The sequence below is a fragment of the Leptinotarsa decemlineata genome, unplaced genomic scaffold (assembly GCF_025532065.1).
Source record: "Leptinotarsa decemlineata unplaced genomic scaffold, Ldec_3_MD MMD2_tig00000035_RagTag_RagTag, whole genome shotgun sequence".
Classification (NCBI taxonomy): Eukaryota; Metazoa; Arthropoda; class Insecta; order Coleoptera; family Chrysomelidae; genus Leptinotarsa; species Leptinotarsa decemlineata.
This window is the reverse complement of record NW_027412540.1, coordinates 3110820-3138295: the sequence shown is the minus strand read 5'-3', so window position 1 is coordinate 3138295 and position 27476 is coordinate 3110820. Positions and strand designations below refer to the sequence as shown.

Here is a 27476-nt window from a genome sequence, read left to right as displayed (position 1 = left end):
TAATTGAGTTTTCTATATAATGTTCTGCCACTGCAGAGGATTTCCAACCTCCATGTTTTTTTAAGGTAAGCAAATCGCCTCCAGCTTCTACTAATAACGTGGCGGATGACCGCCTAAAACAGTGGCCTGTATATTGTTCAGCATGCGGTAAATTTAGGTATTTTGCGATTACCGAAGGAACTTTACCAATTTTATTTATACCAACGATCTGGCAAGTACATTTTCCACCTTGATAATTACTAAATAATTTTTTATGCGTATTTTTGCGGACGGAGTGCCGTATATTTTCGGTATAAATCAAGATGTTCCGTGATGGTAAATTTTCTTGAGATTTTGGTTTTTGTATCATGGACGTTTACTATGAGTATTGTACCTAAATCTTCAAAATCATCTAATTTCAGTTTATACAGTTCATCTCTTCTAAGAGCTCCAGCAAGTCCAAATATTAGTATAACCTAAAAGAAAAAGAAATTACAATATAGAAACTAAAAAAGATTATGGCTGTCAGAAATCGAACCCAGGTCCTTGGGCGCGCGAGGCCGACGCACTACGGCTGAACCATTCGTATTTACAAATATATGTGTAAAAACGCGATTCTCAACGCCCAATTTAAAATAATTTAGAAGATCATAGTTAGATATCACATTAACATAATTTTAGATAATATATCTGATTTGGCCAACTATACTTATTAGGATCTACTTTATTTATAGATAGATATTCTATTTATTTAATACTGCCGTGAGACATTAAACTGACCTTGGGCAATAAAAATTTTTCGTCAGTAGCTTCTTGTATAAACTTCAGTATTTGTTCTTTCTCCAAAACTCTAGATTTTTTGGGAACGTATCCCTCACTCTTCCTTTTTAAAAAAGCACATACCTTAGGATAGTCAATATTTATGTTTTTTTTTAATGCTGATGGTACTTTTTAGCATTGAGACATTACTCCAAAGTGTTGCTGCCTTAAAGTTCTTGGATAATTCTGACAAATATGCCAATATTACGTTTTCAGAAAATGAATTGTTATTCTTTGTTTTCCTCCATGCCATGAATTTTTCATACATATTTTCATACACGCTCAATAATTTTTGGGGTAATAAAGTCATACTAGCCTCATTGGCTGCATCCATAACATCCGGCGGGGTACTGCTTCGTATATCTGAATGATCAGATATACGATATATAATGTTAAAATATTAATAATTAACTCTCAACAATGAGCTCACAACAATAATGATCAAGCTATTTTGACAGTTTATTTATGATTTATTGCTGCTCTTAAACAAAAGATGCACTAAGGCCGCCTATCAGCGAAATATTCATGTATTAGGTCTTATGGACAGACTACAATGTATTTCTTATGAGTATATTCCACGCACTGGTAATAAAAACACTTGAATGTACCATGTTATTCTTATGGGTTTATTTCACGCCCTAGGGCGTAAAAATAATTTCACGCACAAGGGCGTGAAATTACATTTTACGATTCGTGAACGGTGTGTGAAAGTACTATTTCACGTACGGGAGTAGAAAAACATAATTATTCAATTTTCAAGGAAGTTTCATTATGAACAATATAGATATACTTAGATACAATTAAATTCTGTTACAAATGTATTATATACATTAATAACATTATTATTATTTATGAACATTATTATGAAAAGTACAATTAGAACAACTGCTGATATTAATACCTTGCGATATTGAAGAGCCTTGTAATATATTTGAACTATCTGAGTTGACAATTTCATGGGCATTAACATTTAATTCTTGAAGTGAAGAGGAAGATGCTGTAACGCTGGAGCTAGCTGTTGGGATTATTCTTTCGGCAATAGACTTTTTATAAGAAATAGATTGATCGATGTAACCCTCAGCTACTGTTGTAGACTTCCATCCTCCATGCTTCTTAATATCCATTATATTTGCTCCTGATGCTGCTAGCAAAGAAGTAAAAGTCCTGCCGAAACAGTGACCTGTATCCTGTAGATTCCTTCGGTTCCGGGAGGTTTAAGAATGCTATTAACTTGAAATATTTGCTTGTATCAACACCATTTTCAACGAGGGCACTCGACTTTATCATTAAAAACTTTCTCCACAAAGTTGACGAGTTTCATATTTTTTATTTCGCTTCTAGATAGGCTAAGAAGACGGTTTCGCTGAAATTTCCTTCGACGTTTTCAAATCTACCCCAGCGTTTGTCGAAAGAACAAAGGGTCATGACTGAATGGTGGTGGCGGTATGAAAGTCCTCAGACATCAGTACCGCGTTTCACAGTGTACCCCTACCCGGCTGGGGTGAGATGGATGAAAAATTGTTCATCTGTTAACGGGGGACATGAGGGCCTCATTCGACAAAGTGTCGGGGAGTCGGGGCCTTTTAAAACGTGAGGGGTCGTCTACAGCATAGTCTATAGCTTCCCTAACTAACGGGTAATCGTCAGCTCAGAAGTGGAATTTACGTGTCACGTAACACTTTTAGTACTTAGCACGATGTCAGTATTTAATGTAAGTGATCGTGGTCCGAATTGTGCTCGCAGCACTCACGACGTTTACACTGCTAACGTCAGTTCCGATTTACGTGAGCGCGCCAACATATGTTTGCAGTGTTAATAATTCGGACCACTTGTGCTTACGAATTCCATAAGTCAAACATAACCTAACAAGGCATTTTTTGAAACAAATATGAATGGAGTATGTGGTGTAGCTGATAAAGATCGGAAAATGCTAGCATTTTCTGCAATCGGGGAAAGTGACGAGACTGATATTGATGTGGAAGATATATTAGATATTTCGTCATCATCGAGTAGCTCCGAAGATGAACTGGTTAACACAATGCTCGTGTTGAACAAAAAGCGAGGTAAATTGGAGCTTATTGGACCTCGTATTCAACGGTACGTCGAAGAAATAATTCCCAGATTTTCTATCTCGCCAGTTTCTTCAATTGACACGGAAAAATTCACTGAGATTTTAATAAATTTTATTTCGTACGCTTGAATTCACAGAAATAACTCACTCGATAGTTCAAATAAATGGCGCAAAATAACGTCAATGTTCACAGTGTTAACCTTAGATTAGGTAATTCCTTGTCTAAGGTGCTAACGATCTTATCCGCGAGTACTATGAGCACTACGGTGTGACGTCACATGTGACGTCATAGCGTTCACAACGCTAACGGTGAGCGTGAAAAGCACGAATCGGACCGAGCGTTGGTACGCTATTATAAGCGCTGTGAACGTGATTCAGACCACGGCCAGTATCAACTGACATCGTAGTGTCATTGCCCTGTGGTGGTCATGGTAAGTACTATGGGCTCTGTATTCTTTAGTAAAAGCGTAGGTATTGAACATTTCGTATCAGTCTAAGAGGAGATTGACTTTTCAAATAACAAATTCCCTGCTTTCAACATATATTTCTGAAATAGTCGACTTTTTGAAAACGTTGGGTCATTGCAAAAACCGGGTAATTTCAAACGTACTTGTAGGAAATTTAACTATTCATCATTGGGAACACTGGCGGGTACCAAAATGTTAAGATCAGAGTGAGGTTAATATAGTGTCAATTAAATTTTTTGTAAATATCTTTTTTTCTATTGTTTGAAAAATAAGCAATATATATACCAAACAACTTCACAATTATCGTTTATATACTAGTGACGCATTAAAATTTTATTATGGAATTTTTGGTCGAATCCTCCAAAATATGTAGGTTATGTCTTGGAAAAGGCACAAAATGTATTTTTGATTTCGATCCTCCGATCGTATATAAGTTGAAACAATGTGCCTCAATAGAGGTAAGTGTACATTAATTACCCTTTTACATCATACACCTGATGATACTTTCTGAAACATAGTGAAAGCATATCAAAAAGTAAAACATTTTTAAATATTTTTCCGTTATTGATTCATAACAGAAACATTTCCATTCCATAATTTTTTGAAATCAATAATCATATTTTCAGTTGGAAATTGGAGATGGACTCCCAGATCACATTTGTGAAGATTGTTTGAAAAAAATGGAGGATACAATATCTTTCAGAGAATTATGTGAAAACAATGACAGGCTACTGAGAAATACTCCTAAAAAGTCTGTTGATGATCAGTCCAGTACAAACATTAGTGCAAATCTAATTAGTGGTAGGGATAAATATACATTTTTCGATACTTTCAGTTATCATTCAGGTCTGTTGAATGTTAAATGAATCTATCCATTCAGAAAAGTTGTTTCAGAAGATGATTTGAAGTCCAAGCAAAATAAAGAAGAAAAATGTCTTATATCGGACATTAAAACCGTTGATGCTTGCAATGTATCTGAACATCAATTGAAAAATGATTATCAGTGTTACTTTTGTAATAAACATTTTGAAGATGTGAAATGCTTGAAGAGGCATCTAAATTTTCACAGGTAAACTTCACCCACTGATAAACCTCTTATCAAAAGTTGAGTTTCCAATACTGTGAATAGATAATGTTAACTTTAGTAAAAGGGGTAATACTTAAATACTTTTAATATGCATTGAAGGGGTTATATTTTTAGGAGTGATTAATTTTTGGGAAAGAAAGTTTTTGGCTTTCTACTACTCCATCTTGATACAAAAAAAGGGATGAGGGAATCTTCCAAAAATCAATTCAAAAATAAGTAACTCTATACATGGATGTGTAGATCATGCAAAGAAGTAACTTTCAGACACAAACTGAAAGGAAGTCCCTCTGAAACTCCTACTTTCATATAAACATGTATAGAGTTACTTATTTTCGAATTGATTAATTCCTTCCTTTCTTTGGAAGATTCCCTCATCCCCTTTTTTTGTATCAAGATGGAGTAGTAGAAAGCCAAAAACTTTTAATAGGTATCTAATATGTCTGATGGTTTTTAAAATAGTATTATCATCAACACGAAAAAACTGCTTTTCGGTGAGTAATTTAATTGAGAACTCATTATTTCTTGAAGAATTGAAACAATAGTAATCGTATAAGTTTTATGGGAAGTATGTTTGAGTGTTACAGAGCCCTGAAGAAGAATTCAATTAAATTCGAAACATCGGCAAGAAAACAATTGTTTTTTCAAGAAAAAATTTATCCTATTACCCAACCAAACTTTCTTCAGAAAAATTATTGAATCACCAAACTGGTTAAGTGACTAAATAATAAAGTTTACAGATTTGTTTCCCTAAAATATTCAGGTAATTTATTTATCAATGGGAGACCCATTTTTCAAATTTTAATTTACATTTTTGTAAAAATAAATTAAGGGATTCATACTGGAACTATCGATTTATCATGTTCTAGAACTCCAGACTATTCTAATTCAAACAATTAACTTTCAAAATATTGTTATGCTATTCCAAACATATCTATGTATGAGTGATATGAGCCCTTGTATCTAGTGTAAAATCGTTTTTGATACATGAACGGTAAAAATGATCAATGGTTGACTGGAGAACTTTGGCATCTTTAAAATTAGAAATTGTTTTGAATATCTTCAGATTGTCTGCAAATAATAAGAAAAAAGTGTTGTAAAAAATTATTTCAATGTCATTGATTAATGAATTGAGGAGAATTGGCCAAAAGTGAGATCCTTGAGGGATTGCAGATGTATGATTTGACAAATAGCTCCGAAAGTATTTTTGTAATTCCTGTAGTTCTTAATGTCTTGCTTTGAATCAGATTTATAAATCTATAAATCTCTACTTCCAAATGTCACGAAAAAAACTAGTATTCAAAGATTTTTTGAACAATATCAATAGGGAAATAAATCGATTATTTCAATATTATTTGAAGTCAATTTTGAAAATTTTTAAAAATTGTAAGAAGAACTAAAATTGTTCTGATTATTAATCCTTAAATTTTAATAATTTCGAGTAGTACTTGGTAATATAAATTCAAATGAAGATGTGAAACGAGGTTTAACATCAAATACACAAGTAATTTGTAACATATAAGTTCACACAAGTGAAAGTATCTATAAGTCTTTTACATAATGGAATCGACTGATACTTGATGAAAATATATAACTAACGTATTGAAAAAACACTTTTTTGTGATTTCACTAAACAGCTTTACAAAAAAGCAACACATGTTTTGCCATACAATGGCTTTGTTCGAAGAGAGAAATTCGTTTTCGGGTCTTTGGATTATACTGTGGTAAGCTGCTAATTTATGTTGCTGTGGGAATAGATGTTCAAAGTTATGTGTATGGATTGGTTTATGGTAAATTGTGTTTGTTATTAATTTTTGTAATCGTGAGGTCTAAAAAGATTGTCGAATTATTGGTCTTTAGATCTATTGTGATTTTAATATCCCCATTATTATTAAAGTTTTTGTGTGCGAAAAATAACTAATTGTCTATGTGTTCCTGTGAAACAAGCTATCACATTGTCAACATACTTATACCATTAAATACATTTTTGGAAAATTGCATGTCTTTGTATAGTTTTTTCGAAGATTACCCATTATGAGGCCTTTTTTGTTGTTATACAGGGGTGACAATTTGAAAACTTACAACCTGAACAACCAAACTTACCAACCAAATAAAATATAAGAAATCACTAAAAACAACTTCCATAATAGAGAGGGGGAAACAAAATAATGTAACAGGAATTTTGTTTTCACTTACCCCCTCGTCCCCAGCCACCCTAACTTTAAAGTTTTGAATGGCAACCTCCTACTTATGATACCTTATCCAAAAGCTCCTAAGAAATGCTCTTCAATGGTTACCTACAAAGGTACATTCGATGTAGTAGTTTTTGCTTTATCAAATAAAGCACTATTTATTCAAATTGAAATTTTATTTTCTATTATTAGTTTAAGAAATGTTCAAAATGATTTCCATTTTTTTCAACCGATTTTAGATAGCCCCAGAGAAAGAAATCAAGAGATGAATCCGGGTATCTAGGAGGCCATTCAACGTAACCTAACCATTGTCCAACTGGAACTACATAATGAGAAGGTGCCCCACCCTGTTGAAAATGTAATACATTTTCTTCTAAAGATGAAGGTGCCGTGTATGTCTTTCTAATTCTCTAACTCATGAACTATCCGAGGTTCGATAGATCTTTCTAGCATGTGAGCATTCATTTTGCCACTCGAATTTCTTTCTATAAATAATGTACCTGTAGCTGCAACTCCCAATATACCAGCCCAAACATTAACTTTTTCAGGGTATTGTTTATGCCCTTCTCTAAATAAACGTGGGTCCTCGTCACTCCAGTAATGACAGTTTTATTTATTTGCATGCCCAATCAAATAAAAAGTGCACTCGTCACTAAAGCAAATATTTTTGATGAGTCGAAGTTCTGCGATAATTCTAGCTGTCATAATTTCACAAAATTTAAATATTGTGTCGGGGTCATCATCACCAAGTTCTTGAAGGATTTGCATTTTGTATGGATGAAATTCATGTAATTTAGGTACTTTCCTTACAGATTCGTGGGATAATCCGGTTGCTGTAGCTACCTGACGAGTCGATAAAGTAGGATTCACTACAAACTGTCAGAGAACTTCAATTTGCGTTGCAATCCTTTTTTTATTCGTGACAGTACCAGTTTTTTTCAATTTGTCTTTGGAGATAGCAATAACTGTGTTCTCTTTAGATAAAGTGAATGTGATGTTGTTGCTATGGATTGTTTGTTTTATTGATTTCAGTGTTCTCTGTTCGGAATTGTAGTCTAAAATAGAAATACAATTTTCAATGATGTCTGCTGCTCTAAGTTTCAAGTTAACAATAATAACAGCTTTTTAATAATAAGAGAATATAAGCAATCAAATAATCATAATATGACAATCATCATTTCTTTGATGATTTTGGAAAATAAATTAACTGTTTTAGATTTTCCATTTTCTCATGCAATTTATTAAAAACATCTAAATAAATTGAAATAGTATTATTCTTTCCTTTGGTAGTATATATTACATCAAGATGAAATTTATTGAAACTTTTGTATTATGATCACGCAATTTAGATTTTTTAATAATTGAATATTATTTTTAAGATTTTCAGACAATTCGTTTACGAATTTAGCTTTTTCAAAGTCATAAGTTTTATATTGTTCATATTTTTTTGCTTAAAAATCATGAAAACTGTTTTTTCTTGGTTGATTGTTAAATTTAACCATTTCTCAATTTTTTTCATGTCATTATTTATATTCATTTTTAATGAATTCTTATCTTTTTCTGAAAATAGAAAATTGGGGCTTAAACCAAAACTTGTGTGACACCCTAGAGTAAGTGGTTTGTGGTGACACCAGAAGTTTATACTGTTTCATAACAATTTTTCATCACTACATATTGATTTCGCTTTTGATAATTATGTTGATGTTATGAATAAATTTGATTTTTTATGTGTAGTTTGGAAATTTCTAGGTTGACGTTAACAACTAGTAATAAAATGTTTCATTTGTCAAATTGACTTGATTCCTTTGTTATTCTGAAATATGCAATTTTTTTTAAGGAGAATAAAAAAGTATGAGTGTTCTTTATGTGGAAAAAAGTTTTATATTCCAAAATACTTAAAAATTCACGAGAGAATTCATAAAGGAGAAAAACCAATTACCTGTTCAATTTGCTCAAAATCATTTTCTTATCCAGGAAGTCTTCAAAAACACCTCAAAGTACACACAGGTATGTAACATTTAGTTTTTTTTCTAAATGCTGTCATGTATTTAAACGGTGCATAATTTTTGTGCTGCTTTTTGTTTTTTTTTGGAACTTACACGATTATGAGAAAAAATTAATATAAAAAATCTGCACCAATATTAAAAGGGTATGTAGACCACCATTGTGTAAATACCTTCCCAAATATAAGAAATTAAGTATATTTGCTTTTTTTTTGGAACTTACACGATTATGAGAAAAAATTAATATAAAAAATCTGCACCAATATTAAAAGGGTATGTAGACCACCATTGTGTAAATACCTTCCCAAATATAAGAAATTAAGTATATTTGCTGAAATGCATTAAGATTAATTTATATTTCATCTATGAGTGTTGTTTATTTTCAATATATTCCTTATTTGGAACTTTTTTTGGGAGTAGGAGAGGATCCTTATTTGGAAGTGCTCTGCAGCGGGTGGTGTTAGAATACCCCTGCAAAGCACGTACTATGTGCCTGCCACGCCGCGAACCGCTACAGGATCAGATTTTCAGCGTTTGGCAGAGTCTTACTATTGCCACTGACCTGAACGTTCAAATAAGTAGCCGGATTTATGTGGTGGAGTTCGAATAGGTGTGAGCCGTAATAAACTCTCGAGGGCTACTGTGGAGAGTCGAATAAACCCACTCATTTTAGATCTACCTACCTACCGTCATTAAAGAATGTGTTCTGGATATTTTGGATCTGATTTTTTGTGTATTTTTATAATAACTTTCAAATACCATGTTTTGGATATGTGTGATTGATGACTTGTTTACTTTATGATAATTCATGATCACTTAAATGAAATGCATAAAAACACTTCTGCCTAAATACCACTGGTAGATTTTATTTATATAACTGGTTTCGGGTTTGACCAGATTATCAAGTATAAAACTGTTCGTTCAAAACCAGTGGTATTTAGACAAAACTGTTTTTATTCAATTCTTTTAAGTGACCATGTTTTTGAGATTCTCTTGCTTTTGTACCTCTTAATGAACTGTTGCAATTCTACTTTTTTCATTGTCCCCAACTCATTGAACTTTTTTTAGAAATACTGCTAAAAGTTTCACAAAAAATATTAAAAGTAATATTTTTAGGTGAAAGTTCTTATTGGTGCAAGATATGCAGCAAAAACTTTTCATGTTCTTTTACTCTCAAAAACCATATCAAGATACATTCCAATGAAAAGACTTTTGTATGTCAGCATTGTGGGAAAACGTTCAGATATCTGTCAAATCTGGTCCGGCATAATCGATCACATACAGGAGATAGACCCTATACTTGTAACGTTTGCTCAAAAGCATTCAAAACAAGTTCGGATAGGAAAGCCCACATGTTGGTACACACTGGGGAAAAAAGGTAATGGCATTTATGTTTGAAAATAGTTTTGTTTCCATTCCTACACATTTTTTTGACTCTAACTAAGGTATTGAAAAAAATGTGCGATTAAAAATCATCAATCAGTCCATTTGGTGTGCAAAGATGAAAAAAACCCAAAGAATTTAATATTAGGCTGGGCTTTCGAAGATACAGTCGAAGGTCCTGATTCATCATTAATGACTGGGTTTGAATTCTCCCATCGCTTAGAAATTAAATAGTCACGAAAATGTTAACACCGATTACGAAAATACATACTCTGCTCCGAAAAAGTGGCCTCCGCTGCAGTGTATACGCTAATTGCTTATAATATGAAATAGAGGGTACCATAATTACGTTATTCAACGTAGATAAGCTCGTACTTCAACTGTATTTTTCAATAATTATATCGGTACAGTTGGGTGAAATGCATATCTTTCACCGCGAACCAATCAGGTTAACCATATTCATAACTCACTAGTTTAGAGGTCAACACAGATGAGCGAATTCAAGTTTACAGTGGAATTTGCTTATTTTCATTAACAGAATGATGCAACAATGAAAAATGACGAAAAATATATTTTGACATTAGTCATCTTTACCTTTCTATTTGCATGACATTCCAGATGAAGATGGAAAAAAAATTTCTTATACCATTGAATTTTTGATAGGTGTGAAAAATGACAAGGACCGAACTGACTATTGAGGAGGAACGTCAGTTACTTCTTCTTTTAGAAGGTGATATTTCTGATATTGATATGGAAGAATCTGACGATGAAAATAATTATAGGGTTACCGATCCGCCGGGTCCGCTTGTAGATCATCATACTGATCCTCCCATCACCTCGACAAATATTGGGATTGCATATGAAGTAGATGAGAAAGACTCTGAATCCGAAGACGATTTACCATTGGCACATTTCCAGAAAAATCGTAGTGAGGTAATCAACAAACAAAAAAAAAGAAAAAAAAAAGGAATATATCAGTGGCGTAACAAAGATTTAGATGAAGTAACTTCGGAGTGCAGCCTCACATTTTCTGAACCACCTGATCCAGAAATGACACCATTTTCTTACTTCAAATATTTCTTCACAGACGATTTGATCAGTCATATTGCACCAGACAAACTTATATTCTGTCGAAAAAGCGGGCTCCTCAATAAACTCAAATTCTGAGGAGATTGAGAAATTTTTGGGGATGCATATCCTGAGTGGAATTGTAAAAATGCCCAGCTACCGAATGTATTGGGCAGAAGCCAGTCGATATGGTCCAATCGCTGACATAATGTCCCGAAATAGGTTCGATACACTCCGAAATTTCTTACATCTGAATGATAACTCTAAGATGAAGTCACAAGAGGATGCAGAATAAGACAAGTTGTCATGAGATTGTGTGATAGTTTACCCAAAGCAAGAAATCACAAAATATATTGTGACAATTGGTTTTCATCCCCAGAACTATTTCCCAAGCTGAAAGAATGGGGAATACTTGCTGTTGGAACTGTTAGGAGTAACAGGTTGCCTAACTGCCAACTGAAGGTAGGCAAAACACTGAAATAGGAAGGAAGAGGTTATTTTGATTTCTGCTATGAAGATGGGAGAAACATGGTTGCGGTGAAATGGTTCGATAATAAATTTGTCCATCTCATTTCATCTTACAAAGGAGTTCATCCCGTTGGTGCCGTACAACGGTGGAGTGTTGCCGAAAAACGCCACATTGAAATCCAACGCCCTGAAATTGTGAAACATTACAACTTATTCATGGGAGGAGTTGACTTACATAATATGTTGGTAGCTCTTTACAGAATAAATTTTTCAGTCAAGAGATTCTTTTTACGAATCTTCTTCAACATCATTGACATGTGTGTGGTGAATGCTTGGCTACTGTATCGCCGTCACAAGAACCAAAAAAATGAAAAATATGAACCACTGATTGCATTCAGATCCAACATTGCACATGGATTCTTGAAGGCAGGTAAAGAAATCAATCGAAAACGAGGAAGACCATCATCATCATCTTCTTCACCAAGAGCAACACTCCCTCCTACAAAAAGTATCAAAGTTATTGCCCCGAAAGATGAAGTTCGATATGATCGAATTGGACATTGGGCAATACATATTGAACCGAAGCAAAGGTGCAGGCTTTGTATCAGGGCATATTCAAGAGTGAAGTGCGAAAAATGTGGAATGGTATTATGCCTTACAAAAGATGAAACCTGTTTCAAGGAATATCACTTCAAATAAGTTGAAAGTTTTATATATTTCCTAAATTGATAATTCATAAATAATAAATGAAAAACTGAACTTGTTTTTCAATTTCATTCATGTAATAATTCAAATTCACATACATTCATTATGCCCAATGATGCCTGCCATATGGCATCATCAGGGTTTTATCTCAAAAAAAAAATGTTTTTTAATATTTTTCTGCATTATTCAGCAACATAAATTGATGGAAAAAATAGGAAAAATATTTTTTCGTTCCATAAATAATAAATTGGGCTGGAAAGGGTTAACCTTACTCACTATTAACTTACTCGGTTGGAATACAATTGGAGTGGTATTTCACCTTTTCATTCATAATAAGTAATGAAAAACAAAATATATTATTTGAATTCGTTTAATTATATATATTTTTTAATTACAACTCGTCATCATTATCGTCATAATCATCATCGGAATCGAAATTTATTCAAACCCAACTTCTATATCCCAATACAATTTTATGTTTTGTTTGGTATGACGAATAGTTTCAGCCCATACATCAGGTGTAGCTTTGTCTAAAGCTTCTTTCCATATAGCCTGGGATTTTTCAGCTGAAGTGCCATCTCTTTCCATAGTATCCCTTTAAAAAAATTTTGGTTATCCCCAAATATGTTCGATGGTATTAAACATGCAGTGATACGGTGGAAGACAAGCACTTGATGCCCATATTATTCTGCAAGTGTATCAGCTTCATATATAAGTGGTGGTTTATTCCTACAACGTAAATTTAGAATGTACTAGCTTTTACCCGCGGCTTCGCTCCCAAGTGATTCTCACCAGGCTCCACACTGGCCATACCAAGCTAACACATCAACACCTCCTTCAACGAGATGTGGCCAGAAAATGTGAAACCTGCCAAACAAACTTTGATGTAAACCACATTCTTCTGGATTGTCCATCTTATACTTAAATTACATACACTACAATTTGATACACATTCAAGAAAATTCACAAAAGTTTACTACAAACGGTAACAACCATTCTTATAATACTAGGAACAAGGATAATATTAGAGCACCAAACCAAAGACTAGAAATAACAAGGAGATGTAACTTATACATATCATTGTACAACTCACTGCCCCAATCAATGAAAAATGCAACCCTCACTAATTTCAAATGGAAACTGAAAAAACATCTCTCAGAGAATGCTCACTATGATGCGTCTGACTTCAGCTTTACAGAGTGACTATCGTCAATGTAGGTACTGTTTCTATGTATCTTTATTTTTACATTTATATATTTATTAATTTTATTTTCTGCTTGTATCATATACAATTTGTATGTACTACCTACTCCTTTTCGGTAATTTTAATTGTAATTTACATTTACTTTATACATTATTGACTAGTCATAACACTAAGGTGTAATAACTTGACCAATAAAAAATCTAATAAAAAAAAAATCTTACCAACGATAGAGACGGCGTATCCGATGACCTACGACCAATCTTCACCCCTTAGAACATTGATAGACTGGTTACTTTCCTGAAGTTTGTAAATATATTATATGACATAAAATGTATCGAACCCCGCTAATAACCCATATGGTTGATGCGGGTAAACTTGAAATTAAAAAAAAAGTGTCAGTACAATAGAAATAAATCAATATGAGAACTATATTTTAATGCTTGGCTGGGATTTTTAAAAATTATTACATACGATGAAGTTTCCAAAATTTGAAATATGCTTTATTGAATTGCAAATGTTATTTTAACAAATGTTAAAATAATTAAGTGGCATCTAACCACAAAAATGACACCTAGCCTAAAAATAAAAATGACAGAAGAAAATAACCATAAATATAGAAAATTTCCAGCAGCTGAAACTATAGTCAATTGGATTGGATATTGTCGTGAATAATACAGTGCGACGGTATTACGGTACTAAGGGTTGGAATTTCATTACTGGAATGCTAGATGACTTTAAAGTAGCTAGATTTTTTTTTGGCAAACAATTTTGTTATCTTACTTAAAAAATATTTTTTTTAAAAAAAAAGTATCCTGTTACTTCTAATACCTCCAAGAACATATATTAACGGAAATGCATAAAACAACAGTTTTACAAATGATTGGTTATGTAGATAAAACCCGAACACAACAGGAAGTAGCTCGTCTATTTCATGAGAAGTTTCCTAATATACCGCCCATATCTCAGGGAACAAGAACAGATAAAAAGAAAACAGCTGCCAATGCAATGAGTGATGAACTCAAATTAGGTGTGATGCTTGAGTTTGAGGAAAACCCACAGGCATCCACTATGTTCAATGTTAGCCATACAAAGATAGTAAACATATTAAAAGAAAATAAAATGCATTCCTATAAAATTATACCTACAAATGATGGACATGTTAGATAATAATATCATCCAATTAGATTGGATGTAGAATTATGTTTTCTGACGAGTGTACTTTGTCTTTTAACAGTCATGCTAGTCGGCAAAATTGCCGCTACTTGTCAATGAAAAATCCTCACTGGATGAGAGAAGAACATACGCAATACGTTCAAAAGGTTAATGTTTGGGCAGGGATTGTAGGGCAACTTGAATGGCGATAATTATTTGGCACTACTTCAAAATGATGTCATTCCAAGTTTAGTAAATGTATATCAAGATCCGGGAAACCTTCAAGTTCCAGTAAATACGATATGGTTTCAGCAGAATGGAGCACCACCACATTACCAAATTAGTGGCAATACCTTGATACGACATTTCCCAATCGGTGGATAGGGAGGCGAGGATCGTTTGAATGGCCAGCGCAATCACCTGATCTTTCATCATTAGATTTCTTTTCATGGGGATAAGGAATACAGAAACATTGGCAATAGATTTTCATCGTTGTAACTACGGTAAACATTCTCCCCTGTTTAGAGATTTCAATCTGTCTTCAGATTTCAATGACTTGAAAGAACAAATAACGCTTGCTTTAAGGTTGGTCACGCCTCATGTGTTAAATAATGTTAGAAGACAGTTTTATTTGAGATTAGGATGTTGTCAAAACGTTCGCTGTGAACATTTTGAATATCTACTTTGTTAACATCTATAGTTCTTTTTCGTATTCTACATTTCATTACGTTTTGCATTACATTTTAGTTTTTGAGTGTTTTTTTATCAAATTTCGGTAACCACATGATTTTAATTTATTTTATCTTAATTGTTGCAATAAACTTGAAAGCGATAACATTTTTGAATAGAGAATGAAGAGACCTTTCAAACAATATATCACAAACCAATACTTCCCATTTGAACGGGGTTGCAGGTAGGGGTGGCATTTTTGCATTGAAGAATGTCAAATTATAATTTACATTTGACGTGTTTCGGGATTTTTTTTAAATATGTACAGTAACCAAAATAATGAATTTATTCCATTTGGTTTTACACACTGTATATATTTTGCTTCCATTCTGGCGCATTAACCCTTTCATCTGAGTATTCATCAAAGCAAGAGTTGAACGTATAACTGTTGTTGGTTTCTAAGCAAAATAATATCCGAAAGATATTTCCGTGCCTGCGTACCTATTTGTAAATGTGAAATGCTATAGGGATCCACACCTAGTTGAAGAAGCGGTGGTCCACCCGCATTTTCTGAAAGAGCCTTAATTAAAGATGTTAACACAATTAATATAATAAGCTTGACCTGCAAAGTTAATGCATTTTTTTCCTTAATTATTAGTTTAGTGGTAAAGTTAATATATATTGCCTTCTTGAAAATATGTTTTACAACTATCATAAATGGATGTTTAGTAAATATTTAATGAATCATAACCGTTTTTCAGTTAAAGAGTTAGTAATTAATTGAGTATAAATATATTCATCATGTATCTTCATACTTTTACAGATTCATGTGCAATATTTGTGGAAAAATTTCATCTAGATCAGGAGATTTGAACATTCACATGCGAATACATAGCGATGAGAAAAACTTCATTTGTAAAGTATGTTTCAAACAATTCAGGACATCTTCAAATCTCGGCAGTCATATGAAGATCCACGTGAGGGAGTGAAAATAAACAATGTTTTTCTCTGATATCATGGGAGGAACATACATTTTAAAACTTCCAATGGTAGATGACCTAAGAAACTGAATTTGAAAATGAAAATTTGTACCTAAACTCTGAAGTTGTTATACTTTTCATCAGTAAACTAACTACAGAAGTATGTTTTTATCATTTTCTATTATTTAAGTTCGTAGCATAAACATTACTTCAACAGTTTTCGAATCTCCAGAACATTTTTTTTAAATATTTGTTCATCCAGTGTCATTTCTCAAAATAATATGACAATATGAGTTGAATAGTTTATTCCTCCTGTGACGATTCAAAACCTGTACACAGTCGTCAAAAATATATAGGCAAAGAAAATTAGTACCTACCAAAACAAATTTTGAGCCATAAGACGAAACATTGATATCTGCCAGTGAGGATGACATTGTTCCATGTAAGTGAAATTTTACCATCCATTTAGTATATTGTGTAAAAATCCTATGAATGATATCTGATATAATTCCATAACGAATGTTTGCTATACAAACTGAGTAGAAAAATTATTTTTTTGTATAATTCAGTGTTCATATAAAAGTATTTGTTTTGAAAGAATTTTTTCTTCCAGTTCGTGTCTAAAAGTTACTTCTTTGCATGACCTACACATCAATGTATAGAGTTACTAATTTTAAAATGATTGCTTTCTTTCTTCCTTTGGAAGATTCCCAATTTTTCTTTTGTATCAAGATGGTGTAGTAGAAAGCCAAAAACTTTCTTTCCCAAAAATCTTAGTTTTTCTTTTTTATTCTTGTACCTCCTCTCCTTACCGAAAAATACTTTTCACGTGTGCACATATTGCTTTTCGACATAATTTAAAATTGCACCATTTGCACCCAGACAACTTCCATTCACTGGTCAAATGTTTTTTACTGTATTACATTTTGACCTTGCGCCTTCTAGAGGGCGACAAGGTATTGATTGCGCATGGACTAGAGCTGCACTGAAGAATATTTGTAAATATAAAAAATGCCCATCAAAACTTTGTCCTTACAAAACAAAAATGCTTAAAAAATCGACACTCGTCAACAAATTGTATTCACGGCTGCCAGGTTTATTAATATTGCCGAATATTGAACAAATTGCGGAAATCGCAGTAATTCACAAATTTAAATATCTTCGATGTGGACACTGATATAATAAGTATAAATATTGAAATATTTCAATTTGGAATTTCCAGAAATGAGTGACAACTCCTTGACTTTCCTGAATTAGGTTCATAATTTCCTGGCATTTCAAATGTTTATTTTTCCTGATTTTTCCAGATTTTTCTGGCCGTTGGGTACCCTGTGCAGTATAATCGATCCATATTTTTTAACAAAAATGTGGATCAGTATGAATATCTTGAAATGTTGAATTAATTTTTTGTTTGATCATCTTAGTAGTAAACCATTGGCAAATAGAAGAAAACTTTCCATTTAATCATAAGAAAATAGTTAGAGAAGTTTCCAACTCAATGAGTTGGAAAGTTCAGTTCCCTGACCTGCCAGAATTCCTGGATCTAACAGTCAAGGAGTTTTATTTGTAGAGATATTGGAAACAAAAAAACTTGTGAGTTGTATCACAATTCATATATCAGGAATATTTGTAGTTACCTCCAAAGATAAGACTAGAGTAGTGTAAAGGGGTTGGGGTAAAATTTCAAAGTGTTATAGTTTCCGTTTCTTAGTCGAGGTGGGTGGACGTGTAGTTGGTTGCGACTGTTCTAATCTCCGATGGAGCGGAAGGTTCCGCCATCATAGTAAGTGCAATCAAATGAAGCATATTTGTTTTGTTATAGTTTTATCTGCTGTGTATGTTCACCTTCGGAAGACGTGCAACCAATTTACGAAAAGTAAGGAAGCATTAAAAAGGTAAGCATTAAAAAAGTAAGGAAGCAAAACTTCTGAACTGTCGTAGCTTACTGGGCATGAACGGAAGCAAAAGCCAATATGAGTTAGAAATAGAAAGTGTTGTTTTTTTTCACCACTTGGAAGCAGTCTGACTTGTCCATTTCTTCCATTACGTTTCCCCCCATATTTTCCATGATACCCATTCGAACAATCTTGATTCCTGTAATGGTTTATACATGTATCTGCTTTATGAATGTCATATTGTTATGGACATAATTTGGATTGTTCATAAATTTTTTGCTTCCTGTGATTCAGTTCCTCATAAATTCAAAAACTATTATGTAAACTAACTTTGTTCCTGTTCTTACATCATTTTACTAATGTGAAGAGACTTGACATTGTTTTGATTTATATCAATTTACGCGGAATGATTTTATCTACAATTGAATGTCAAATATGTGAAAAAAGGTTCTGATTCTGTGGCGTAGTGCACTGCTAAGTGTGTTTTGAAGGATAGAAAGAATGAACTACTGAGGTAATTTATTAATGTCCGCCTTGAAGAGTGAATAAATAGACTTACTAGTTTATCTCAAAGAAATGAAGAGTTCGATGAGAAAATTCACCAATTTATTTAGCTAATTCGTTACTTTTGAAGACAAATTATTAAAGATGAAACAAGTTTTAGAGCCATGTAAACAGGTTCCAGCAATAAACTTAACGGGGTTTTAAAAATTAACTCTGACTTGATGCAGAAATATAAAACTACGAGAAAATATATGTAATCGTGAATGTGGCTCTGGCGGAGTTAATGTACGTGTAATGATCCAAGAAATCAACGAGAATAAAAGCAGAGCTGCAAGTATTATAATATCAAGAATGAAAAGTTGAGTGAAAGAAGCCAACAAGCCGGAGTGATAGAAGGCACTGAAGTCAATATCAAGAAAATCTTCAGATTGGGTAACAAAAGTTGATGGAATTTTTGGGGAATTAATAAATGTTGAAGAAATAATAAGTACACCGTTGTCACATATTATAAATGAACATTTCAAGGCAGAAATCCATCCAGAAATGTTGAAAACATCAGTCAGTCGCAATTTAGACAAATGAAGGATATAGAAAGGAAATCACAAACTATTGAAATGTATGTCTGACACATTTTGCAAAAATGGTCAAAGCTTCATTTGATATTTAGTTGACTACAATTTTAAAGAATAAAATTCTTTCTAAGTTATCAAAATGGTTTCAGAAGTAATAGATCCACAACTACAGCCTTTGAAGACTTGTCAACGAATATTTATGTTGCACTGAATGGGAAAGAACCCTTTACTTTGTTCAGTACGGTATTTAAAACAATTGAGCATACACTCTTAATTGATAAATTGTACCGTATTGTATTTAAAAGTGCTGTAAATAATAAAATTGATCCATACTTGAAAGATAGGAAACAATTACTACTCATGAATCAAAGGTCATAACCGAGGACAAACAATTTCGGTGTACCACTGAAAGTACCTTGTGACATGGCACATTTCCGTCCTAAAACAAAAGAAAATGTATGCATGCTGATGACACAAAAGTACTGGTCTCAGAAACTAACGCACGGAATGTAGTAGTAAGGGCGAATGTGACCGCAAATGAATTTTATAAATGGTGTTTATACTGGACTATTATTAAATGTATCTAAAATGATGTTAATTTGACAAAAATCAATGATAAAAGTATTAAAGAACATACTTCAGTTCAATTTCTTGAGTTATTGTGGACTATAAGATGACCTGGAATGACATAGATCCTCTTGTGCGAAAATTAAGCACTGTGTGCTTTCTAATTAGGCAGCTACAAATAACAGTATGTTTAGAAGTATTGAAAGTGGCCTATTATGGACTCGTCCGGTCCCTATTAACAAATGGTCTGATGATTTGAGACAATTCAGCTCATATCGATGAAATATTTCTCATACAGCTCCAGACTTCATGTAAACAGTTAGTTCGACAGCTGCAAATTCTTACACTGCATTCACTTTATATAATGAAAATTGCTATAAGTATAAAGAAACAAGAGGCTTCAATGTTATCAAATAGCTCCATCCAATAGTACGCACTCTCACTATATTTATATTTACTCCGAAATGCCCCAATAGAAATCCGAACTAATGAAATTCACCGTGAAACATTGTCAACCACCTTCGACCAAAAGTATAAGACATGTAATTTCTTTTTAATTTCCTACCCATTACTTTCTGCAGCGGCCTCAAAATATCCGCGATAAATTGACCATGAATATTGACCATCGCAGGTTGGAGTTTTGATAAAACTACTGCTAGAAGGGAAAGTCGTTGTTTCCGATTTGCATTTGTCCACAGCGATTCCCTTCGGCTTCCGTGATTCTTTCCCAAGTTCCCAGAAAATCTGTTAAAATTTTGTCCGGACTGCAAGTTACTTTTCAAATTTTCAAAAAACCTCCTTAAGCTTTTCATCGACCACTTTTTCAAATTCCCCCTTTGTTTGCCGAAATACTTTTTCAAATTCTTCCTTAATAAATTCCTCGTTACTCACTTGAGAAGATTTTAATTTTTCAAATAAATAAAGGTACATTTGATTTAATCTTTTTTGTTTCCCCTGGATATTTACCAGCAAGTCTTGTCTTTTTCCTGTAAATTTAGTAGTAATTCACGATTTTCATTTAGGCGGAATCGTTTTTCCCATCTTCTTCCTTCAATTTTCGCAAGGCCCGCTTGCCAAGTTTCGAACATTTTCTTAATTTTTTCAATCCCGTCGTAATCGATATTCTTTCCTCTATATAGTTCTATGTAGGAAACTCGGACTTCCAAAAATATACTTAATCATGAAATTGTAATTGAAAGTTATAACATTGTGAGATGTCATTCATCTAGCAGGTTCAAGAGGGGTAAGTTATCATATTATCGTAGCTTCGATAAAATCAATTGCCCACTATAACCATTAAAAAAATTTAAAAAAATCTTCCTAATGAAGCTTGATATAATCAACCACCAATCAACTCAAAACTGGAAGAGTGTAATTGACGTTATTCATTCGGACAATATAAAAAACATCAAAGAAAAGGTTTACTTTATTTCACTTTCAATGGTACAATTTTCAGTTACTAACATAATTAGAGACAAAGATAAAGCCAATAACAATAACCAACTGAAAGTAACTGTCAGTTTCAACGCTCATGAAAAATTTCATTTTAATGTATTGATTTGAGTGATTGTGAAATATTGTATTGAAGTTTACCATCATCTTTCTGAAGAACATCGTTTTGGCAAGTTTTTTACGTGAAATCCATTTATTTGCTGTGAAATTTATAATTTTCAAATCTGTCATTTCTCAATATGAAAAATGACAAGTCAAGAAAGTTGTCATCCAGAAGAAAATCAGATGAAAACGAAATTATTGTATATCCTGAACCTGAATCACTTTCAGTGACTTTTTAACCATCTGTCATAATTTCATGAAAATCCTTAAGGTTACCATATTCGCTACTTTTTCCCAGTTTTTTTAATCGAAGTTTCAATACAAAGCGTGGTGTTGACATTCATATGAGGAAAAAACATTATTCAACCCCTCTTTCTCAAAATGGAATGCTCAGTTAGCTTTCCTAAAACAGAATGTGAACATCCAGGATGTTTGCTGCTGATTCGTTAGCCAATACAAAAGACAATTGTATCCAATCCAATTATTTAGAGTCCTGGAAAATATTACTGTTTTGCATATACATCGTTTTGTATTCCTTCATCCAAAACTCAATAATTGGAATATATAAAAAAAAACTCAATCTCTCAAAATTTCCGCCCAGAGATGAAAAACCACCAATGAAACAAAAAAGTAAATATATATTCAATAAAGTTCCTGATGGTGATATTACTTCGGCCATAAGAATTTTATCTTCGGGTGACTCAATTACTACTTTTGACGGTGAAACATTTACGTTAGTCAAATTAAAACATCCCTCTGAGAATACCCACCTAAACATTTCACGAAATGGAAATAAAAACCTGGTTTCTTTTTTTTTTTTGTACTTAACAAAAAATAAATAATAATTGCACAAGGAAACTCAGTTATCTCAAAGGTGCAGATTTTGTTCCATCCTTTTCATAAAAAAAGACGTATGCTTCTTCACTCACAAGCGATTTTGGTGAAATTGGTGACAAGTGTGAATCTTTGTATTTGTGCCACGCGCCAGTATACGTATAGTTCCACTGTGATTTAAAAGCGCCCATAGATTATAACAAGTAGCCACATTTTCTGCTGCAAAATTGTCCATATCCATTCCTTCTACAGGAAATTCGATGACATCATTCAATTTGCCTCTAAATCTTTCCGTTGCTTTGGAGAAAATCTTTTTAAATGAAGTACTAAAATATGGGGTAACTTGTGGATTTATAGGGACTTTGTGCATTTTCTCCTTTCCTTGCATTTCGAACACGTTGGTTTTTTGTGGTGTGGAGAGAGACAAATCCCAGAAAGGATCAAATGTTACTGATGAGTGTACTCAGTGTGTGCATTTCATCGTGGATTTCAATTTACTAACGAAGTTATCTACAATGTTAGAGTTATGCATCCTCAAATATGTGAGCCAGGACCCTTGTACATTTCCGCTGTCGCAATTTTTCATCAATCTCCGTTAAGATTGGTTTAGGTTTCTCATGAATTATATTAACGTCCTCATGTAAACCTTCTAGAAGATAACGAAAAAACTCCTGGGCGCCTTGATGGGAATTACCCATGAATCGAGAAGCAAAACTTTGAATCTGATTTTTTAAGAAGGCTGTATTTATTACTCTATCAAATGAATCTTCTGATCAGAACTCCTTTTGATGATTTCCGCAAAAGCTTTGATTAAAGCACCTTCCATACTAGTATTGATATCTTTCTCATCTTTTTTCAAATATTCCAATCACCATCTCATATTTGGCAAACATTGGATTACGCTGTTCATGAAACATGTGTTACCAATATTTTTACACCCATTTAACCCAAGGGTTTTGACTGAAGAATTTATCACTGAACAATTCGAACTATCTTCGAACCCCATTTCAGAATTTTGCTGAGAGAAAGTATTTTTTCCATTTGCTTTTGTTTTGATTCCATAAAGTGGTTTGTTATCACCTTTCTTTTCTTTATAAAGATGGTTTTCAGGAAACATGTAAATTTCATCAAGTTTTTTAGAATCAGGAAGAGTACCCAAAAACGAAAGCCGCATTTTCTCTTTGGATGCCTATACTTATTTTTTGAATGAGGAAAGATGTGGCTTTTGATTCGTGGGTTTCATTGGTTATCTTTTTTCCAATTTCATTGATGAAGGTTAAGGCTTCAGAGCCAAAAACGCCAAACGTTTCAACAGCTATTGCTCCTGGAGAGAGAGCAGCACCGGCTTTCGCAGAAGTAGCGGGAAAATGGCAAGTTGCTAATGTATCCACACAAGTAAAGTCCATATTCAAGTAACTGAAATCGATGTTTTGCGTGCTGTTAGGCCTTCCAACTTCCAAGATCTTTTATCAAAAAGGTGGAAAAACTCTTATCTTCTTTGACATCACTGTGTAACTTTTTACTTGGTGGTAGAGTTAATTCAGAAGTACTTTCAATTCTTTATGGTGCTTCATTGCTAGCTCGGAAGAAAAGATGTGGTGGTATAAAACCTACTGCCGTTGGCACATGTTTTCGACGCTAAGTAGCCAAAATTTTTTGTTTTACCATTAAAACTATATTCGGGGATATATTTCGTCCCATACAATTCGGGTTTGGAACTCACGGAGGATGTGAAGTAGTCGCTCACGCAGCTCGCCGTTTCATAAATCAACATCTGAATTGATCTTCAACAATTTCAAAAACTAGATTTCCGAAACGCATTCAACATGATTCACATACCAGTATTTTTAGAAAGAATCATGTATTTGACACCCTATCTTTTCATCAGCCATCAGTTTTAGCAAAAGCCAACTTTGTTGAATTTTGGTACAATGTCATCATGTCGGAAAGAAGAGTTCAACAAGGAGATCCTCTGGGTCCTGCACTTTTCTGCTTATCCATTCATCGTTTGACGAAATCAATTCAAACTGATTTCAACTGTTGGTACTTGGATGATGGGTCTATAGATGGTCACCCTGATGTAAATTTCAGTCACTTGCACGAAATTGACTCTACTTGGTGCACCACTTTCAGAAGAATCTTTGGCTGAATGTTTGAGACAGAAAACGACTTCCATAAATTTGATGGCCTCTCAAATCGAAAGACTTCCTGCTCACACTCGACACTTTTTACTAAAGTACTCTTAAGCAATTCGTAAATTAATGTATACCCTAAGAAATGGTCCCACGTGGCGATGTCAAAATGAATTAGCACAATTCGATTCAGCGCTTCGAGAAATATTGAAACAAATAACCAATCATAACTTCAAAAACGAATCATAGATCCAAGCTTCCCTTCTAGTGAATATGAGTGGTATTGTCTCCGACAATCATCTTCACTTGCTTTACCAGCTTTTCTCTTCTCCTTCAATAGTGTAAAGCATTTGATTCATTCTGTTTTACCAAATTTCTTCTAGGATTTTGATGATTCATTTGGAAGGTGAAAAAATATGGATGGAAAAAACAAATGCTCCAATACCTGATAACAAGGGCTCTCAAAAATCATGAGATCTTCCTTCATTGCAGATGTTATCTACAGAACTCATTGTTGCAGCTGAGGACTCCCTTACAGATCAGGCTCGCCTCAAAACTGTAACAACTAAGAAATCTGGCGCCTGGCTTAACGCCTTCCCGTTGCATCTTTGAGAACATTATTAGACGACTAAACTTTCAGAATTTCAATAGGTATTCATTTAGGATGTTTGATCTGTGTTAATCACAAATGTCTGTGTGGTTTCGTTGTTGATGAAAATGGTACTCATGGCCTCAGTTATAAATTTAGTGCGGAACGTTTCTAACGATATTATGCAGTAAATGACCTAATTAAACGTGCATTGTCAACAGCCGACATCCCTTCTCTGATTGAACCTATGCGAATAATCAGCCGAGATGATGGAAAACGTCCTGATAGAATGTTTCTCATACCTTGGAGAAATGGAAAACCTTTGGTATGGGACTGCACTGTATTGATACCTTGGCTCTCTCCCTCTCTCTCTCATCTCAATTCAACTTCGCAAACTGCTGGTGAAGCCGCTGAATATGCTGAAAAAATTAAACAGCAGAAATACAATTGTCTCAAAGATCGATATATTTTCTATCCAATCGCCATTGAAACATTCGGTAGCCTCGGTTGCTTTGCTTCCGATTATTTCAGAGATATTGGTCGAAAACTGTACAGTAACAGGCGATTCTAGAGCAAGATCATTTTTGATACAACGAATCAGCATTGCAATTCAGAGGGGAAATGCTGCATCAATTCTGAGCACTATTTCTCCTTCTCAGTCTTGAAAAAAAAAGTCCCCTACAAAATTGGTCCGGTATAACTAAGTTTCCTGATACAACAGATTTCACCCCAACTTATTTTATTGAAAGATGCCAAAACAGCAACTATAGTTTTCAGACTATAGTTCTGAAAAATGTATGGTAGAAGACTTAACAGGCAAACTGAACACTAACAGTTTGAACATCATAAATGGAAAACTGCAGAAGGGAAAAAATTTTAAACCCGGGAAATTTTTTGGTGATTCAACCTCGGTTGCCAAATCTCCACCTTTTGACCACTATCCGCACACTGTAATCTTCCCGAAGATATTTAAACGCTTGATGGAGTTTGTGTTGAGAGGACTCGCCTGGAAAACATGCTTAGTCTACCTTGATGACAAACTCCTCACAGTGGTCAAAGCGGAGTATCGCTACCCCTCCTTTTTATATGACCATAAACTCCAGAAAAACAAATAGCCAGGTGGGTCGAAAAGTAACAAACTTATGATTTTGAAATTCAACATCGGAAAGGAAAGAGTCACGAAAACGCAGATAGCCTCTCAAGAAGACCATGCCTACATCCGAAAGCAAATTTTGTCAATTATAACCCGCTACCAGAAGAACTTTCCACCAGACGTGACAAGGTAGCGGGCAGACTCCTTTATGGACAACTCTTCAAGGGAGATACACTCCCCCTATCCCGCTGATTCGGGCTCCCTCTGACCCGGAGAGTAGCAACCTGTAAGGGTTCCTTGTCCAGGAATACGGAAAGAAGATGTGAGGTACCACCTGACCATGGTGTGGTGCACTACCTTCATGACGAGGCAAGATATTGTCTTGAAAACTGTACGAGAATGGGTCGACAAAGGAGTGGGGTCGGAGTGGCAAGAGATTTCCAAGCACGGCCAGCAGGAAAAGTGACGAATGTACATGGGACTCCGAGTACATTCAAGATGACCTTCTCACTCAGAAATGGGAAAGCCCGGATAGAAAACCCACAAGTTGCAAATGATCCTGCAAAAACGTTTATCCCGAATATCCTTGAACAGCTCTACGATGGTCGCACTGGATGGCATTTTGGAGTGAATAGAACTCTAGCGAGGGTGCACAAGGGGTACTACTGGGTCAATTGTCCGAGACTTGGAGGAGTGGTGTGAACGCTGTGCCCTGTGCTCTTCGAGAAAGGGTCCGAAGACAAGGCAAAGAAAAAGGTTGAAGCCGTACCTCAGTGGGTGTCCTTTCAAGAGAATCGAAGTCGACATTCTGGGACCACTCCCTATGACCATATTCGGTAACTAGCAGCTTATGGTTGTGATGAATTATTTCTCCAAATGACCTGAAGTAATAGCCTTACTCAATCAAGAGGCTAAAACTGTGGCAGAAGCTCTGTTGCAGAATGTGATCGCCAGACATGGAGTACCCTAGGAGGGCCGGATCAGGGTGGCAACTTCGCGGTTGTTCCAGTTTTCGCGGCGTTTCCATTCCTACCCACTAGCATATCGAAATAAAGTTTAAGTGACAGTGCGGTATGAAGCGATATAATAGGTCGATAGACATTCGAATATTAGTTGACATAAAGTGACACAAAGTTAAGTTTGATTTTTCCACAGTGTAGTCAGTTATTGGTAAGCCCACGGTAAAAAACCTAACAATAAATAAAAAATACTTTGACAATACAAGTTATTCCAAGAGTCTAAAAACGTGTATGTCACAACAAAAAAAAAAACAACTGCAGGATGAATCTATTTTCTTTTTCAATATCATGAAAAATGAGAAATAAAACTTCCTGTTTTTATACCACTTGTATTTGTAACTACCGTTACTGCAGTTTCGTCCTTAGAGGGCTTTTTCAAATGAATACAGTTTAGTGTATTAGTTACGTTAGTTACAAATACAATGGATATTTGACAACAAAAAATTATCAGAATTTTAAACGAATCGGACTTC

General features: G+C 34.1%; 1 protein-coding gene across 8 annotated transcripts in view; it reads left to right on the top strand.

The window, feature by feature from the left end:
- The first annotated feature begins 3409 nt into the window (after positions 1-3409).
- The window catches only part of LOC111515061 (uncharacterized), a 28305-nt gene continuing 4238 nt past the window's right edge, over positions 3410-27476 (top strand). Inside the window, exons 1-7 of one of the 8 annotated variants that reach the window (XM_074171748.1) lie at positions 3413-3794; positions 3963-4137; positions 4222-4405; positions 8450-8619; positions 9732-9993; positions 13250-13453; positions 16088-16222. In XM_074171748.1, the coding sequence (XP_074027849.1) occupies positions 3675-3794; positions 3963-4137; positions 4222-4405; positions 8450-8619; positions 9732-9993; positions 13250-13442 (1104 nt within the window). In that variant the 5' untranslated portion in view covers positions 3413-3674 and the 3' untranslated portion in view covers positions 13443-13453; positions 16088-16222. Of the gene's footprint in view, positions 3795-3962; positions 4138-4221; positions 4406-8449; positions 8620-9731; positions 9994-10661; positions 11819-13249; positions 13454-16087; positions 16416-27476 lie in introns of those variants that run through there. The other 7 variants (XM_074171751.1, XM_074171750.1, XR_012464672.1 and 4 more) reach the window with 7 other exon arrangements.